At 40.2% G+C, this 17,768-nt stretch overlaps 1 protein-coding gene and 1 pseudogene across 1 annotated transcript in view; both read left to right on the top strand.

The window, feature by feature from the left end:
* Positions 1-17,768, top strand: part of FRAS1 (Fraser extracellular matrix complex subunit 1) — a 524,357-nt gene that overhangs the window by 460,793 nt on the left and 45,796 nt on the right. Inside the window, exons 57-63 of the mRNA XM_064285669.1 lie at positions 126-286; positions 702-849; positions 6,161-6,366; positions 10,669-10,825; positions 13,165-13,365; positions 15,339-15,526; positions 17,005-17,280. Of these exons, the coding sequence (XP_064141739.1) occupies positions 126-286; positions 702-849; positions 6,161-6,366; positions 10,669-10,825; positions 13,165-13,365; positions 15,339-15,526; positions 17,005-17,280 (1,337 nt within the window). The remainder of the gene's footprint in view (positions 1-125; positions 287-701; positions 850-6,160; positions 6,367-10,668; positions 10,826-13,164; positions 13,366-15,338; positions 15,527-17,004; positions 17,281-17,768) is intronic.
* Positions 2,856-3,246, top strand: LOC100659440 (cytochrome c oxidase subunit 5B, mitochondrial-like; annotated as a pseudogene).

Genomic DNA, 17,768 nt, shown 5'->3' with positions numbered 1-17,768 from the left:
AGAGGCGACAGAGGAGCAGTGGGCTAAAACTATTGCTCCACTATGAGGAAGAATATTGTACTGAGAAACCCACTGATTTTCTGACTCAGGGTTGACCCCCAAAATCTTTGTTAATGTCAATTCAGGCACAGTGAAGATTCCAGTTATCCGACATGGTACTGACCTTTCAACCTTCACATCTGTGTGGTGTGCAACACGGCCCTCAGACCCAGCTTCTGCCACTCCGGGAGTTGACTATGTTCCCAGCTCTAGGAAAGTAGAATTCAGGCCTGGTGACACTGAACAGGTGAGTACATAGGATCAAGGGTCCATGAAGTCATAAGGTTGGGTGGGTCTGTTAATGTTGTCTTTAGTCTCCTTTCCAAACTCTCTTCAGGACTCTAAACACGCCTTGCTATGTTACTATCTTCCCTTTCTTGAAAACAAACTAGTAAGGGGGATAGTCTACAAACTATCCAGGTGACATTTTCAGCATCAAATAACTTGTACCACCGATTTAGGGTAGAAACTGCACTTGTTTGGTATAAGTACCTAGAAACAAAACTCCTGGAGGGGCTAGGGCAATAGAGAGATGATCATTTTATGGATTAGGAGAACTTGCTTTAAGACCACCAAAGAAAGGCAAGTTGTTCCCTTTGCGACTACCCAGTGGCAAATGGATGTTGGGTCCTCTCTAAAGTTTGCTTTAATTTTTCTTCTAGTATTGCACTTTGACTATCTTGGATGACGCTCAATACCCAGTAATTGAAGGACTGGAGACATTTGTGGTTTTCCTCAGCTCAGCACAAGGGGCCGAACTGACCAAACCCTTCCAGGCTGTCATTGCAATTAATGATACCTTCCAGGATGGTAAGGGATTGAGGGTGCCAGCTGGTGAATCGGACTCTTTTTCTATTTTTCCCTTAACTTCTATGTATATGACATTGGAACTCATTCACACTTTTATTCAAAAAATATGTGTGCATGCATGTGTATGTGTATGGTTACATATATAAATATGAGAAAGAGAAAATCATTTATGTTTCTGGTACTCTGGTAGGTATATAGAGGTATATAAGCCTTTGGCCCTCTCCTCAAGAAGCTCAATGTCTAGTTTTGAAATCAGACCCTTACACAGAAAACTTAGAATATATTGTGATAAACACCCTAATAGTGCTATAAATCTAGTACTGTCGAAGTAGAGGGGACTGAACAGTAACTATGTATGTTAGAATCATAGAAGATTCTAACAGATGATGTTTAAGCAGAATCTTCAGGTCTGATAGGAGTTTATTCAGTGGATAATGGAGAGATACAGTATATACAAAGTAAAAAGTTTTGAAAGATTCATATTGGGAAACAGTGAGAGGCCTGGTTTTGCTTTAAGCATGGCAGGGAGTGATCAGAAGGGAATGAAATGGAAAGACAGGTTGGAGTCAAGTTCTAAGAGATTTTCTTTTCCAGCCTAAGGGATCTATAAGCAAAGGGGAACAATTGATGCTTGTAAGTAGAGGAGTGGTGTGATTTTTGTTTTAGGAAAATAATTCTGGCAGCACTGTAGATGATGTGCAGTCATAACTAGACACAAGTATATGAACAAAATATCACTCACTGCTCAAGAGATCTGGACAGAAGACCATTTAGGAAGTCATTGGAGCAATAAAGCAATAGATCATGAAGACCTAACTGAAGTAACATGTGGATGAGCTAGAAAGGACAGATCTGGGAAGAACTGATGAAATTTGAAGTTATTGGATTCAAGAGTTGGGTGGAGAAGATTGAGTCAAATCTTGCACGTAAAGCAGGAAGATCTCGTCCTCCCTGTAAACAATGACTTTATTTAGTTTTTGTGTGTATCCTTCAAAGAAAATCTATGTGTATGCCTGTGTGTGTGTGTGCGCGCATATCCAAAATGGAATCTTTTTTTCTTTTTGTTTTTTTTTAATTAATTTATTATTGTGCTTTAAGTGAAAGTTTACAGTCTAAGTTAGTTTCTCATACAAAAATTTTTACACACATTGTTATGCGACCCCAATTGCTTTCCCTGTAATGTGACAGCACACTTCTCCTTTCCACCCTGTATTTCCTGTGTCCATTCAACCCACTGCTGTCCCTTTCTGCCTTTTCATCTTGCCTCCGGACAGGCCATTTAGTCTCATATATCTACTTGAGCTAAGAAGCACACTCTTCTTAACTATCATTTTATATCTTATAATTCAGTCTAATCTTTGTCTGAAGAGTTGGCTTCAGGAATGGTTTTAGTTTTGAGCTAACAGAGAGCCCGAGGGCCATGTCTTCTGGGGTCCCTCCAGTCTCAGTCATACTGTTAAGTCTGGTCTTTTTACTAGAATCTGAGTTCTGTATCCGACTTTTCTCCTTCTCCATCATGGAGTCTCTGTTGTGTTCCCTGTCAGGGAGGTCATTGTTGGTAGCCAGTCATCATCTGGTTCTTCTGGTCTCAGGCTGATGGAGTCTCTGGTTTATGTGGCCCTTTCTGTCCCTTGAGCTCATATTTTCCTTGTGTCTTTGGTGTTCTTCATTCTCCTTTGCTCCAGGTAGGTTGGGACCCATTGATGTATCTTAGATGGCCGCTTGCCAGCATTTAAGATCCAGATACCCCTCACCAAAGTGGGATGCAGAACATTTTCTTAATAAACTTTGTTATGCCAATTGACCTAGGTGTCCCCCAAAATTATGGTCTCCAGGCCAGGGCTAAGAGCTTCTTAAAGGTAGGGGCTGTTCTGTATCAGGCAATCCCAGAAGTACCCACTCCCTCCCCTTTCTCTCTCTTCCTTTTTTTTTTTTTTTTTTTCCTTTCTTTTTGAGATAGGGATCAGAGATAGGATTAATGTCTTGTTAAAGAGGAAAAATGGGTTATGGCTTCAGAGTTACTTCACAGAGCTACAGCACTGGCCACACAGGCCGTGGGGGCCTGCAGGCCCAATGGAGTCACGGCTGTGTTCTTGATGGCATCTGGAGGTTGGTATACCTACTAATGATGAGCAGGAAACAGGGCTGGAGAGGGAAGTCATGATGGCTGCACGGAAAGAACTGGATCCATGCAGTATGCTTCCTCCAAAGGCAACTGCAGGCACCAAGGAAGACCCTAGTTTATTCCCCTCCATTATCAACAAGTTAACAGTGGACTGCGTCTGTGAAGAGGACAACAGTGCTGTCACCTGACTCTGGCTGCACAAAGGCAAGGCCCACCAATGCCATAACTGTGGAACCCATTACCAGCTGGTGCCCTGCCAGTTAGCCCACTGAGCGCCTGCACCAACTCACTCGAAAAGTGGTGTAAAGTTTTTTTCTTTCCAATAAAGACTAGCCATTATTGTATTGGCTCCTTCTCCAAAAAAGGAAAAATAGATTCTTTTATAGCTCAAGAGGCATTTTGGGTAGATTAATATATGAAAAAAACTAAACATTACCACTTTCACCTTTGACTTTCTCATCTTACTTGATGTCTGTCAAGGCACCAAGAACAACCAATCTAAAGCTCGAGCTGGTCTGCCATGAGCGGAAAAGCGCCCTTGCTTGTGTTGCTTTCCACCTGGCAACAAGCTTTCTTCTTGTCCTCCTAGGGATAGGTGATGTCACTGCTGCCCCCCCACCTATTAATGGCAAAGACTATTTTGCCAGATGGCAGGTCCCTAACTAGTTGACGTGCAGGGCCTAATGCCAAGGCTGCTGATTTTCTTTTAGGTGTGGTGTTCTTTTAAGAGGTATCTTCTGGTGTGTTTGTTTTACTTTTTGCTAATGCCAATAGTTTTGTGCCGCAGTCAGGTTAGAAGCAAACAGAGCTTTCCACATACTGACAACACCTAAGACTTAGCAGGATGCTTGGGTGCTTATCCACCCCTTCCTGTTCTTCCCTTTTAGGTTTGGCAGGTACATGGGGGCAAGGGGGGGGGGGCGAATTGCAGGAAATGGGTGATTTCAGCTTGTCATGGGCTGAATAAATACGTGTTGTAAATCTAACCCCTATATTTGTGGTTATAATCCCATTTGGTAATTGTCTTATACTGGGTTCTCTGGAGAAGTAAAACCAGTAAAGCATATAAATATATATACAGATTTATATCAAGGGAATTGCTCATGCAGTTGTAGAGGCTCTGGGTCAGGCTGGAACCTTCTTCCAACTAACATAGCTGCAGGGCTGGTGGACTCAAGATCGGCAGGTCAGACAGCAGGACTCTGGCTCACAGGCTGCAGAAAGTGAAACATTCCAAGACTGGCACAAAAGATGGCAGGTAAGCTGCTAGCTTGAGTCCCAAGAACCAGAGGTCAGGCGAACAGGAGCCAGCTGCAGTATCCAGAGCTAGCAAAAGCCGTGAAGCCTTGCCAGAAAACCCACCTATATTGGATGCAGGCCACACCACAAAGGAAACTCCCCCTCAGCTGATTGACTGCTCACAGCAAATCTCGTCATGGAGGTGATCACATCATATCAAATCTCATCATGAAGGTGATCACATCATTACATAACTGCCAGACTATATCATAACTGCCAAACCACTGAGAATCATGGCCCAGCCAAGTTGACACACAACCTTAAAGATCACAGTAGTGAAATTTTTTTTATAATGTTAATGATACAGTATTAGTATAGGATGTGTCTTAAGTCAGTCTCTTTTAAGATATGAAAGAGATTAAACAAAGAAGTGAGAAGCAGAGCTGGTGGAAGAGAGATACCAAGCCACATGAAAATAGCCCAGGATTAGAAGCTCCAAGAGACAGGTACTTTCTTCCAGAGCCAACAGAGAGAGAAAGCCTTCCCCTAGAGCCGGCACCCTGAATTCAGGCTTCTAGCTTCCTAAACTGTGAAAAAATACATTTCTGTTTGTTAAAGCTGCACATTTGTGGTATTTCTGTTATAGCAGTACTAGACAACTAAGACACAGCTTTAGGATCAGCTTCCTGCAACCCCAAAGACTGGTTCTGCCTGAGAAGGCTGTGACATAGGAATGGAGAAGCTACTTCACCACATTGTTCATGAAGAAGTTAGTAACCAGCAATCAGCAAAATATTGGTCTTTAAAGGGGACACATCTTATGCAGAACATTACAGTAGTCATTTTAGGAAGTAAGGCCATAAAGCAGTCCTTCGTAATAAGAATTCAGGGGTTAAGGGGCAAACACAAACTGTAATGTAATACTTGCTCCCAGAATTTGAGTACCTGCTATGTGCCAGATACTGTGTTGAGTGCCCTGCATACATTATCTCATTAATTTCAATCCTCTCAACAATTCCATGAGGAATTTATTAATATTTTGTGTGTGTGTGTGTGTGCGTGTGTGAGAAAAGCATGGCTCAGAAAGTCTTTGAGTAACTTGCCCTATGTCATACAGTTAATAAGTAGCAGAGCTGGGATGGAAGGTTAGGTTTGTTTACTCCAAAGCCCTTGTTTTTAATCACAGTTTGGGTTTGGTTCCTCTCTAAATGCAAATGAGGACATGTGAGTAAAAAAAAAAAAAAGGAAGAGGTAACTCTAAAGCTGTGGTCACTAACCGGGAGCTCACTAACTAAATTCAGTCCCCAGACCTGTTTTGTTTGGCCCAAATAATTTTGGCCTGTATGGAATTTCTTTTTACTATTTTAATTGGTTGCTAGTTTAAAATTTAGGAGATATTACATAAAAATCAGCTCTCTGGCTTCTTTTGAAAATAAGATCTGGCGACAAAAGACTGTAGCTGAGAAGCAGTCAGCCCTGAGACAGAGCATGCTCTCTCATCTTTACCAGTACCCCCGCTCTTCCCTATCATCTCCCTGGCCTGACGTGAGTGACCATTTATCTATCAGCCTTGCACTGTGGTTTTCCTTCTTGTAGCCTTAGGAGGAAAGTGAACTGTTTTGGGTACCCAACTCTGTATCAAAATTTTTCTTATATCTAGACCATTTCTTCACTTGCATTGTCTGCCTGGTATCTGTAGGCCTTTGAGATGGTGACCCCACACTGAAGCTAAGAGTGCGAAATTGATTTATTCTATTTCATTGAAACCACAATCATAGTGGAAGCAGTCCCCTGAGAGCAATAACTAGTCCTTGAAGCCCGCATTCCCCTGTGATTTGCCAGCCTGCTAGGCCCTGGATGGAGCCCTCCTGCCGAGTGGCTGATGACGACCCAAGAGCTGTGGCCTCTCTGTAAACACTAATGATGTTTTTCTGTCTGCTCATCTAGTGCCCAGCATGCAGTTTGCCAAGGATTTGCTCCTAGTGAAGGAGAAGGAGGGTGTCCTACGCATTCCTATCATTCGGAGTGGGGACCTGAGCTATGAGTCATCTGTGAGGTGCTATACTCAGGGCCATTCAGCTCAGGTCATGGAGGACTTTGAAGAGAGAAGAAATTCAGACTCTTCACGGATTACGTTTCTGAAAGGGGAGAAAGTAAGTAGATTCCTGGTGGTAGAGAGATGGGATTCTCTTCTTCCTTGATACCTTTATTTGTTCATGATGAAGTAATTTCAACAAATTCTGAACATTCCGGGAATTTTCTTACTTACTGATAATATTTTTAATAATATCATCTATTCCATATGGCTGTCTTCTTTGTCTCCTACTTTCACCCCCCAAAACAATGTAACAACCAAGTATGTATAACATGGGTTGAGCTAGAAGTTTAGATGACATGTAGCATTTTGGGAACATAAAGGACTCAAATAAGGGAAGGTTGCTCTTAACCTGAAACCGTGTTAGAGACAAACACCTCCCACTAGTGTAACTTAGAGGAGGAGGACGCTGTTCTCTAATACCTGGGCAACTAACCCAAGGCAACATTCATTGTAGTCTAGGAACAAATAGGTAGATGTTGAGCAGATTCAAGTTAGAGAGGTATCCTGTTCCCAGCACACATGAGGACACTGGAAATCCTGAGGAACTCCAGTCATTAAATATGGCTGCTTCAAAATCAAAGCCTACAACCTCGGTGCATGCTAACAACATATCTAGGATGAAAATCGTATTTCTCCCTTTTTGGACCTGAGTTACAGATGACTGAGTTAATCATACACCTTGAGTAGTGCAAATGGTTAATACATTCAGCCGCTAACCAGAACAGGTTGGACGTTCGAGTCCAACCAGAGATGCCTTGGAGGAAAAGCCTGACAATCTGCTTGCCAAAAATTCAGTTACCGAAAACCCTATGGAGCACAGTTCTACTCTGACACACAGGGATCACCATGAGGCAAATAGACTCAATAGCAACTGCTTTTGGTTCAAGGGACACTGTCCTCATTCGTCAGTGCAAGACCCTTCTCTTATTTATTTATTCATTCTATTTTACTTGTATTCTCCCAGCCACATTCTCTTCCTCACCTCAGAGCCATCATTCTGTTGTGCTTAATGTGTATCCCTAATTGTATTTGTTTCTGAAAAATATTTGTTGTTTTGTGTGTATGATTATTAATTTAAATAAATGATGCTGTGTTATATTTTTTCCAGTCTTTTACTATTTTAATAAGCAGTATGTTTTAAGATCTGAATGTATCATTTATGTGTATATCTAATCTGTTGCTTCCAACTGTGGTAAAATATTTCATGGTGTGCATCTACTACATTTTACCTCTCCATTCTCAATGACAGACAGCGAGGAACCTCAGGAATAGTACCCAGTAACCTCCTAATGTTCTACCAACACCAGTAACGCTACAGTGCACATCCTCATACAAGTCTACCTACAGACCTCAGGGAAAATTCTTTGTGTATGTACTCAGGAGTACAATTACTAGGCCATAGGGCACGCGTATGGCTATACCAGTCTACACTCTCATTAGCAGTGTGTGAGGGTTGCTATATCCCTACGCCCTCCACCCTCTCTAACATTTAACGTTATCTTTTTTTATTTTTGCTATCTAATTTTTTTTTTTTTTTTTTTTTAATACGGATTAGGAAACCCTGGTGGAGAAGTGGTTAAGAGCTACATCTGCTAACCAAAAACAGCAGTTCAAATCCACCAGGCACTCCTTGGAAACTCTATGGGGTAGTTTACTCTGTCCTGTAGGATCACTATGAGTCAGAATCGACTTAATGGCAATGGGTTTGATTTTTTTTTTTTTTTTTAATATGGATTAAGTTACATCTTATTTTAATTTGCATTTCTTCTATCACTACTACTTTATATGCTTGTTAGCTTATTAGGTCTCCTCTTGGGTAAATTTATTATTTTTATCATCTGCTCTTTATCCTATTGTGTTATCTCTTTGTTGTTGTTTTCTCGGCAGTTTCTTATATATTCCAATTATTAATCCCTTGCCAGTTTTAGATATTGTGAGATCTTTGCTTTTTAATCCTTTAGAGGTCTTTTGCAGTAGATTTGCCCAGTGCAATTAGCCAGTGGAAACCTTACAAGTGGTGTTCTTAGTTGAACAGAAATCTTCAATTCTGATACAATCAAAGGCATCAAAGTTTTGCCTTATTATTAATCCTTTTGAAGTTTAGCATAAGAAGACCTTACCTATCCCAGGTCACTTCAGATTCCTCCCATGTTCATCTTTACTACCAAAAAAATAAAAAGGTGATAGCTTTCCTTCTCTGAGACTGTCTTTTACACATTCATGACTCATAAAGTCTCTGTCTTAGTTATATATTTTATGGGACTTTTACTAGTGGCAGGTTGAAACATATATTAAAACACACACAAATACAACAGATAAGATCTTTAGCTTTGAGTCCACATGTCTGTATTTAAGCTCAAACAAGGATTCTCTGCCTATCCAAGACACAATTTATAACTTAACACAAGTATAAATAAAATACAGCCAAATAATCTGTATGTTACCTACATGACAATCTATCATCATTCATTCCTAAGCACATTTTCAGAATCTTCATTTTCTTAAGCTTGCTAAGCAGTAAGTCTTTGGAACTTGTCATTCACTAGAATGTCTGTATTTTTTTTTAATCTCCTGAAGAGTTGGTGTTAAATTATGCTTCCCATAAAGTTCTTAATGTAAGAAAGATGTGATAGAAAAAAAAAAAAAAGAACAGAACTTTCTTTAGGGACTTAACACCAGGTTAGCAGACCACATATGTATGTTTATAGGGAAGTTTGGGAAGGAGGCATTGGTGCTTCAGTGGTAGAATTCCCACCTTTCACGAAGGAGACCCAGATTTGATTCCTGGCCGGTGCATCTCATGCACAGCTACACCTGTCTGTCGTCGGAGGCTTGTGTGTTGCTGTGGTGCTGAATAGGTTTCAGCAGAGCTTCCAGACTAAGAAGTACTAGGAAGAAAGACCTGGCAATCTACTTCCAAAAAAATCAGCCATTGAAAACCCCATGAATTACAGTGGTCCAACCCACAACCAGTCATGGGAACGATGAAGCCAGGCAGCAGTTCCCTCCATTGTGCACGGGGTCACCATGAGTTGGGGGCTGACTCCACTGCAGCTAACAACAACAGGAAGTGCGAGAGAAACTCCTCTCTACCCAAGTATCCTTTCTGATACAATAGATAGTAGATCGTTCGTTTTAGTGGAAAACATTGGAGTTTGCCTTCTCCGACAGGTTTCTGCCTTACACAGGTTCCAGCTTTTGCAGGTTTTACTGTACATTTTTTTTTGAGTGGTAGTGAGCTCAAGACTTTTCCCTTGCTAAAGCCTGCAGCACAGCTGGTCATTCCTTTAGCTGGTTGTAGACGCAGACACTGTTAGCTGGTTGGAGCCTCATTACTGTTGTTTCTTTGGAAAGCGTTATTAATTCTATTCTATTCTGTTTTTTTTTTTTTTAATATGTTTGTTTCTTTTTTATTTCATGGCTATTTGGGAATAAAAACTATTTATATAATTGTTCCATTGAGAAATACGTTTTTGAATAATGCCTTTTTAAATAAAGCTCTTCATTCTTGGTTAAAAGACAAAGCAAAACAGTAAGATAGCAGATTTAAAATATTCCCACTAAAATATCCCACTTCATGTCACATGAATTCACTATTGAGACTGCTCTGTCATCTACAATGTTGTGACCTTATTTTACATTTTCTGAAAACACAGTCTTCAGTAGAGAATATTCTGTTTGAGAGGTGCTTGGTTTTTTGTTTTTGTTTTTTTCATCAAACAGGGATTTGAATTGTGCACTCAGACTTTCATTGCTCAGAAGTCTTCACGTGAGACAGTGTTGGGCAGCAGATCTAAGAGTTCTTCAGCATTTAAAGGTGTCTTTAGCCTAATATGAAGCCTTTCTGAGTTCATTATAAGACTATTCAATAATTATCCAAAGAAATTTTTATCCAAAGAAAAGGAACATTGTTCAGCTCTCCTGGAAATCTAATCAATATGTTAAACCTCTGTCATCAGAAATCTACCTATCGTAACATGTGCAAATATATTGATCAGCCTAGGAAAAATGTGGGAAAGCCCGCCAATGCTCTGCAGATGGTTTTAATGGGTTGTTTTATTGATCTTTTTTTTTCCCCATATTGACTCGACGGCAACAGGGTTAAAGGCTAATAATTCAAGATAGTTTAGAATATTGTAATATGAGACTCCGTATTTTTTTTTAATATAGGTAGTTTCCATTCAGGCAGGAAATAATAGATTTAAACATTGTATTTTATGGATGAAATTGTTTGGTTTCTTTTATATTTGTGTCAACTCTGATGCTTCAAAGAAAAAAATATAATTTTCTAGGAAAACCAACCAAGTTATTGATATCTCACTGCAAATTTTAATCTCTCTTATGCCGTTGGCTCTAGGTAAAGAACTGTACTGTCTATATCCATGATGACTCCATATTTGAGCCAGAGGAACAGTTCAGGGTCATCCTTGGCCATCCTCTTGGAAACCACTGGAGTGGAGCAAGAGTTGGAAAGAATAGCATGGCCACCATCACCATATCCAATGATGAAGATGGTAAGAAAAGAAATTGCCTGTTACAGGTGTTTTAAAAGATCAAAGTGTGATAAAAGTACCTACCAGTAACAATCTCTGACTATTCATATAAAATGTTGGTAGCAAACGTTCACCCTGTACAGTGCTCCAATAAATAAATTTATAGGTATTTTTAATCTCATTATTCTCTACCATACTGCCAAGAGATAAGGACTGGTTGTAGTTAAAAGCTAGGAGGAAGATGTTAAGACAGAGAATAAAAACTATTTAAGTCACCGTAGTTCAGGAATAAGATTAAGATATGATCAGAATCTGTTGAATCCAATGAATGATTTAAAAGACTGTCAGCTTTTTAGACAACTCTAATTTCTCAGTTTTCTTCTTCTCTCATTGATTCAGCCTACTAACCTAAAAAAAAAAAAATTAACTTCTATAGTTAGATGTTATCAAAGAGTGACCCAGACACCAGAGAAAATGAAACCTGTTTTAAATTGGGGCCAAAAAACCCAAAACTCATTGCCATCGAGTCGATTCTGACTGATAGTACCCTATAGGACAGGGTAGAACTGCCCCATAGGGTTTCCAAGAAGTAACTGGAGGACTCAAACTGCCAACCTTTTGGTTAGCAGCTAGAGCTCTTAATCACTATGCCACCAGGACTCCCAAATTGGGACATAATTGTTTTATTAAAATAGGTATTTTAATGACTGAATAGATAATCCTATTACAAAAGTAATAATTTTTTATTGAATACTTACTATATACTAAGAACTGTGCTAAGCATTTTATCTCATTTCATTTCATCCTGACAGTAACCCGTGAGAGAGGTGTTACTATCTCTATGTTATAAGTGAAGAAACTGAACCTCAGAAAAATTACAAAATTTGCACTCTTAGGTTACACAGTTATAAGCAGCAAAGCTGGATTTGGACTTTATTTTATCGAATTCTAGAATCCATACATTTAACCACCATGAGAGGCAGTAAGACTTCTAGGGTTTCTAATATATAATCAGGGACTAACTTGGACACTGGGCAAAACAAGAAATGCCAGCCATGAAGCTGAATTAGTCATTTACCCAAGCAAACTTGGGTTCAGGTCCTAAAGTGAACCTCTCCTAGTCACACCGAAAACCCAGTGGCTGAGGCTCAGAGAAGTAATTCTCATCATGTTACAGTGACTCTGCAGAGTTTCAAAGAGCTTTCATATTGAAAACTAAAAAATTTCAAATGCAGCTTATCTTGTATAATTAGAAAGAATTGACTTTCTGAGAAAAAGGGAATTGAACATACAAACTCTAGAACTGTCCACAAATATTCTCTAATATACTATTTTTGTTTTTTTGCCATCAAATCAATTCCAACTCACAGCAACCCCATGTGAAAAGAGCAGAACTCTCTCCATAGGGTTTTCAAAGCTGTGACCTTTTGGAAGCAGATCACCAGGACTGTCTTTTGGGGCGTCTCTGGGTGGGTTTGAATCGCCAGCCTTTTGGCTAGTAGTTGAGTGCCTAACCATTTGCGCCACCCAGGGACTCCTATAATATACTACAAATGGTATAAAATAAAATGGTATTGCTCTCAATTTTCTCATCTTTGTATCTCACTCTCTCCACAGCCACCACCTTGCCCTCCCCATGAGTATATAATAGAAAAGAAGGCATTATTTGGCCATTTTTTTATATATATATAAAAACAACATATTAATCATTTTCTAACATTGAGAATTGTGCCTCAGACCAGATGGCATTAGGAAATCTTGGATACCTGAATTATCATTAATAATTATCATTTTTACCTGAATACCCTGTGAGAAGTTAGGAAAAACTAAGCGGGGGGTTGGGGGATGGTGCACACTGGGAGGGGGCATCCAACAAGCCCAGAATTGAAAGGTAAATTTGGTAAATTTAAGTAGCATATAAGAGATATATATAAAGCTCAGAAATCCAAAATCCGCAATTGAAAGGAGCTGGTTCCTGCAATCAGTCCATAGATATTTATCAAGGGCCTCCTGTGCCTCTTGATAAATTGTGCAAATTTAAAAACATTCCGTGAGCCATAATGCTAAGGTGGAATCTTGAGAGTCGTGCATTTCAAAAGTCCCCAAAATATTTCCCCAACTATATTGTTTTTAATAAGAAACGGGTAAGGAATAACTCCTACAGGATCACAAATAATTTTTTTTTTCCCCAAAGTTGGCTTAGGGGTAAATACTGATTGATTTTTATGACTGCAAGCCGTTTTGCCTCTGCATTGTTAACTAATGTGAAAAATGCCCTCTTGTAGTGGTAAAGCATTTTCATGGGAGCCTAGGTCCTTTGTGCTATTCTAACTTACTCTTGTTTTCCTGTGTTTCCTTAGCCCCCACCATTGAGTTTGAAGAAGCTGCATACCAGGTTCGGGAACCAGCGGGGCCAGATTCCACTGCTATTCTGAACATCAAGGTGATCCGCAGAGGTGATCAGAACAGGACCTCCAAGATTCGCTGTAGCACGCGGGACGGGTCTGCCCAGTCTGGTGTGGATTATTACCCAAAGAGCCGAGTGTTGAAGTTCAGTCCTGGTAATTGAACAGCAACCCCAATATGTGTGTTTTACCTAATAGAGAGGCAAATAGCTTGTATTCGAAGAAAAGAATGAACAGAGAAATGAGAGAAGAAAACAGTAGCTCCAATGGTATAAAGGATCTCTTAAGCACCCATTTGAGATTGTAGGAGTCTTTAAAAATTTTAATTAGTAAAAATAGCATGGAAAAAGAGAAATTAAGTCCCTTACTTCAGAACATCCTGGGCATTTTGGCTCACTTAAAAGTCTTGTTTTGTCAGCCTATGATTTGGTTGAGTGATAGGAGACCTTGATTTTTAAAAATATGCATGACTGGCATCATTCAACAAACATTAGTACAAAGCACTGTGCTGGGCCCTTCAGGGATTACTAAAATCTGGAAGGCACATCTCTGTGTTCAGTGGTTTAACATCTACTAGGAAATGAGGCACCCTGTTGTGGGGTTTCCAAATAAGGTTTATCCTAGAGATAGATGTAGAGGCTAGACTAGAGTCAGGGAGGAGAGAAAGATGGGATTCAAGTCACAACCAACTGCTTAACTGTCTGATGTATTATACAGCAATGGGGCAGAGTGAGATAGGGAAAGGGTTAAATTGTATCCTAATTTCTTAGTGCGGCTGTAACAGATACATCACAAGGGGATGACTTTAAAGAACAGAAATTTATTTTCTCAGAGTTCAGGAGGCTAGAAATCTGAATTCAGGCACCAGCACTAGAGGAAGGCTCTCTTTCTGTCAACTATGAAGGAAAACCTTTGTCTCTTTCAGCTTCTGTTCCTCAGTTCCTTGGCAATCTCCACATGGCATCTGTCTTCCCCTCTTTGTGTTGCTTGCTTCTCTCTGTGTCTCATCTGCTCTGTCTACATCTCAAAAGTGATTAGGTTTAAGACTTACCCTACACTGAGAAGACCTCATTAACATAACAAAGAAAACCCTATTCGCAAATGGGATTACATCAACCCATATAGAGGTTAGAATTCCAGCACATATTTGGGGGGAAGAGGGTGGGCGCAATGCAATCCATGACAAATTGTATGCTAGGTTTTCTCATATAACTTTTTTCTTTTTCTGTAGCCCTAGGCTGGTGTGGGTTCGGGCACCATTAGTGGTGTAGCCAAAAGTGGGCAACAGTGTTAGAAGATCTTCTCAGAGATGCTTTGGGAAGTGGACATAGATAAAAGACTCCCTCAGGAATGAGCTAAAGATTTCTGTATATCTCTTTCCCATCCCTGAAGCTTCAAAGGGCTTTTGGCTCCCTCCCATGTATGCCTGATTGGTGTTTGCTGGGAAGGTAGATGTCCTTCATCTATATCTACACATAAGAATCTGGGGGGAAAGGCAGGTCTCATAAGTAGCCTAGCTCAGATCTCCACGGGAGGTGAGGAAGGGACCTATAACTATCAGCTGGTTATTTGAACCTTCAAGGAACCATTTTACAGATAAGGAAGAAAGTTTCTAAGGCTTCAGCCCTCCTCCTCCTAGGCTGCTAAAGCTCCACATTATCCTCTTTGTGAAGACTGGCCTGGTAGGGAGCCTTTGAGCTATTGCTCCTCAGGAGACAACTTTGAAGGGTGTCTGTGCATGCAAGTGCTCCCAGCCACACAGGAGCTCATGCGTAATTGTAAAGGGGAAAAAAATTAAGCAAAAAGACTCATAACCAGGGTGGAGAGTATTTTGGATCATAGATTTTTATTACCACCAGCTAGTGTCAGGCAGGGGCCATTAATCCTCATATGGTATTGAATAGTAAATCTGCAATACTGAGCCTTTAACACAGGTGGAATCTGGTCTATAAAACAAATTCCTCACTTGAGATGGGGTATAGTGATTAGCAGCCACTGCATTTATAGAAAGCCTCTGAAAGCAAAAGGGATATTTTAACATCAAGTCTTGGGAGTGCCAACCTGCACTCTCTTGGATATGTCACCAAATGAGGACCTTCTGCTCTTTTTTTATTCTGTCCTTGATGAAGGTGTGGATCATATCTTTTTTAAAGTCGAGATCTTGTCCAATGAAGACCGGGAATGGCATGAATCTTTCTCCCTAGTCCTTGGGCCAGATGACCCAGTGGAAGCAGTGCTCGGGGATGTGACTACTGCCACAGTGACGATTCTAGACCAGGAGGCAGCAGGGAGCCTCATATTGCCAGCACCACCCATTGTAAGTTGCTTCCTCTGAAAAATATGTCACTTTTATGTCTTAATGATTAATAGATGAGAGCTTGAGAGCAGTAGGACTTTCAATGCTCTACTTCTTTGTTCTTCTAACAAGGTGATTGTTGCCCTCCCTTTCAGGGAATATTTGGCAATGTCTGGAGATGTTTTAGGATGTCACAATTTTGAGGGGAGGTGCCTCTAATGGATAAAGGCCAAGGACATTTCTAAATATCCTACAGTGTACAGAACAGCCCTCCTAACAAAGGATTACCTGGCCCCAAAATGTCAATAGTACCAGTGGTGTGAAACCCTCTTCTGGCATTAGAGTAAAACCAAGCCATGTTGAGAATCCAGACTTTCTGGATTGAAACGGGATGACTCTAATTCCCCTTCCCCCTTGAAACTGTTGCCCTGAAGAAATCTTTAAACCTTAAACCAAAACTATCCCATGAAGTCACCCTTAAACCAAACAATAGCTTAATTAGAAAAGAATGTCCACCTTGAGCATTGTGTCCTTTTAAAGGATTATCTATATGAGATCAGATTAACAACAGCAACTCAAAAGGTTAGATGAGAATCTTAAGGGGCATTGAGTTTGTGTTGATGATGGTGAAACCATTTGGAAAAGGATATCGAGAAAGGCAGCACATGTCATTGAATTGTACATGTAGAAATTTTTGAGTTGACGTATGCTTTGCTATGTATATCTTCACCAAAAAAAAAAAAAAGACCAATCCATGTTGATTTAGTCTGATAAAGGCTGAAAGTGCAATACAACCAATCTTCTCATTTTTTAGAGGCACCTGTAAGAGCGAGGAAGCAATACTACCCCATAGCTATTATTCTGCATACTTGCCACACACACAGAATTAGTTTTTTAGAGATGAAGTACCACGTCTCCCAATTTGGGAGTGAATGAAACATTTAACCAATGTCATAATTAGGAGGAAAATACCTAGAGGTTGCCAAGGGAAATTTAATCCGTAATAATTATGTAGTGAGAATAAGCCTTCTAACCACCCCTAACTACTCTCTTACATTAGAAGAGAAGGATTGTTCCAAAGTATGTCTCTTATTTGGCCATGGAAGAAATCCACTTCCTTCATTTACATTTATTTTGCCAAATGTGCTACCATATACCATTAACAACTTAATGCAACTTTAAACTAGCAACTGCCATTCCTGATATAGCTTTGGTTACAGTGTGCAAGAAAACAAAATTATTTTCCACAATGAGTGATGCAGCTTTGATTTGGGAATCAGATTAATAGGATAGTCATGCTTTTAGTCAAGCAGTAATAGGATTTCTTCCACCACTCAAGATCTGTAATATATTTTAAGGTACCAGGTACTTTGGGTGCTTTGTAAAAACTTAACCTATTACATTTTAAAGAATCTCTAGAAGTTAAGGGATCTTGTGGGTCTCTGGGTAAGGGAGCCTTAGTTTTCTGCGCTTCCTGGTACTTTGTTGCTGTTTTGTAGGTCGTCACACTTGCTGACTATGACCACGTGGAAGAGGTTACCAAGGAAGGAGTCAAGAAATCCCCCTCCCCGGGCTACCCACTGGTCTGTGTCACCCCCTGTGACCCTCATTTCCCTAAGTATGTCATCATGAAGGAGCGCTGCAGCGAGGCTGGCATCAACCAGACATCCATGCAGTTCAGCTGGGAAGTGGCTGCCCCGACTGATGGCAATGGAGCCCGGTCTCCCTTTGAGACTATCACCGACAACACACCATTCACCAGTGTCAACCACATGGTAGGTCTGAGGCTCTAGCTCTAGTTGGGAAGGAAGAGAACTGGCATCTTTCTTTGTTACTCAGACTCTTTCAAATTCCTTAAGGTCCATGCATGGCATTTGGAATAACATAAGCAGGCACACACAGTATACATGCAGTATGCACACAGACTTTCTATTCTTATATATAAGGAAAGGTAATATGTTGTAGTAAAAGAGAACTGAGCTTGTAGTCAGAAGACCTGTTTACAGATCCCGATTCTGCCTATCTTTAACTATGTGATGTTAAGACGTTAACTTGATAAGGTCATTAACAAATCAGATATAAAATGATCTATAAATGGTAAAGTAAGCCATAGATTCCAGATAGGAACAACTAAGTGATTTGTATTCTTTTCGCATATCTTCAATCATTGTTTAGGTACTAGGATATCAACTCCATGACGACATGGACCAAGGGTTCTACCACATTTCTACTGATAGCATATAATAAGGACCCAATTATTGAA

This window comes from Loxodonta africana, chromosome 5 (genome assembly GCF_030014295.1).
Source record: "Loxodonta africana isolate mLoxAfr1 chromosome 5, mLoxAfr1.hap2, whole genome shotgun sequence".
Lineage (NCBI taxonomy): Eukaryota > Metazoa > Chordata > Mammalia > Proboscidea > Elephantidae > Loxodonta > Loxodonta africana.
The sequence above is the reverse complement of the archived record's forward strand: the minus strand, read 5'-3'. Positions and strand labels throughout refer to the sequence as shown.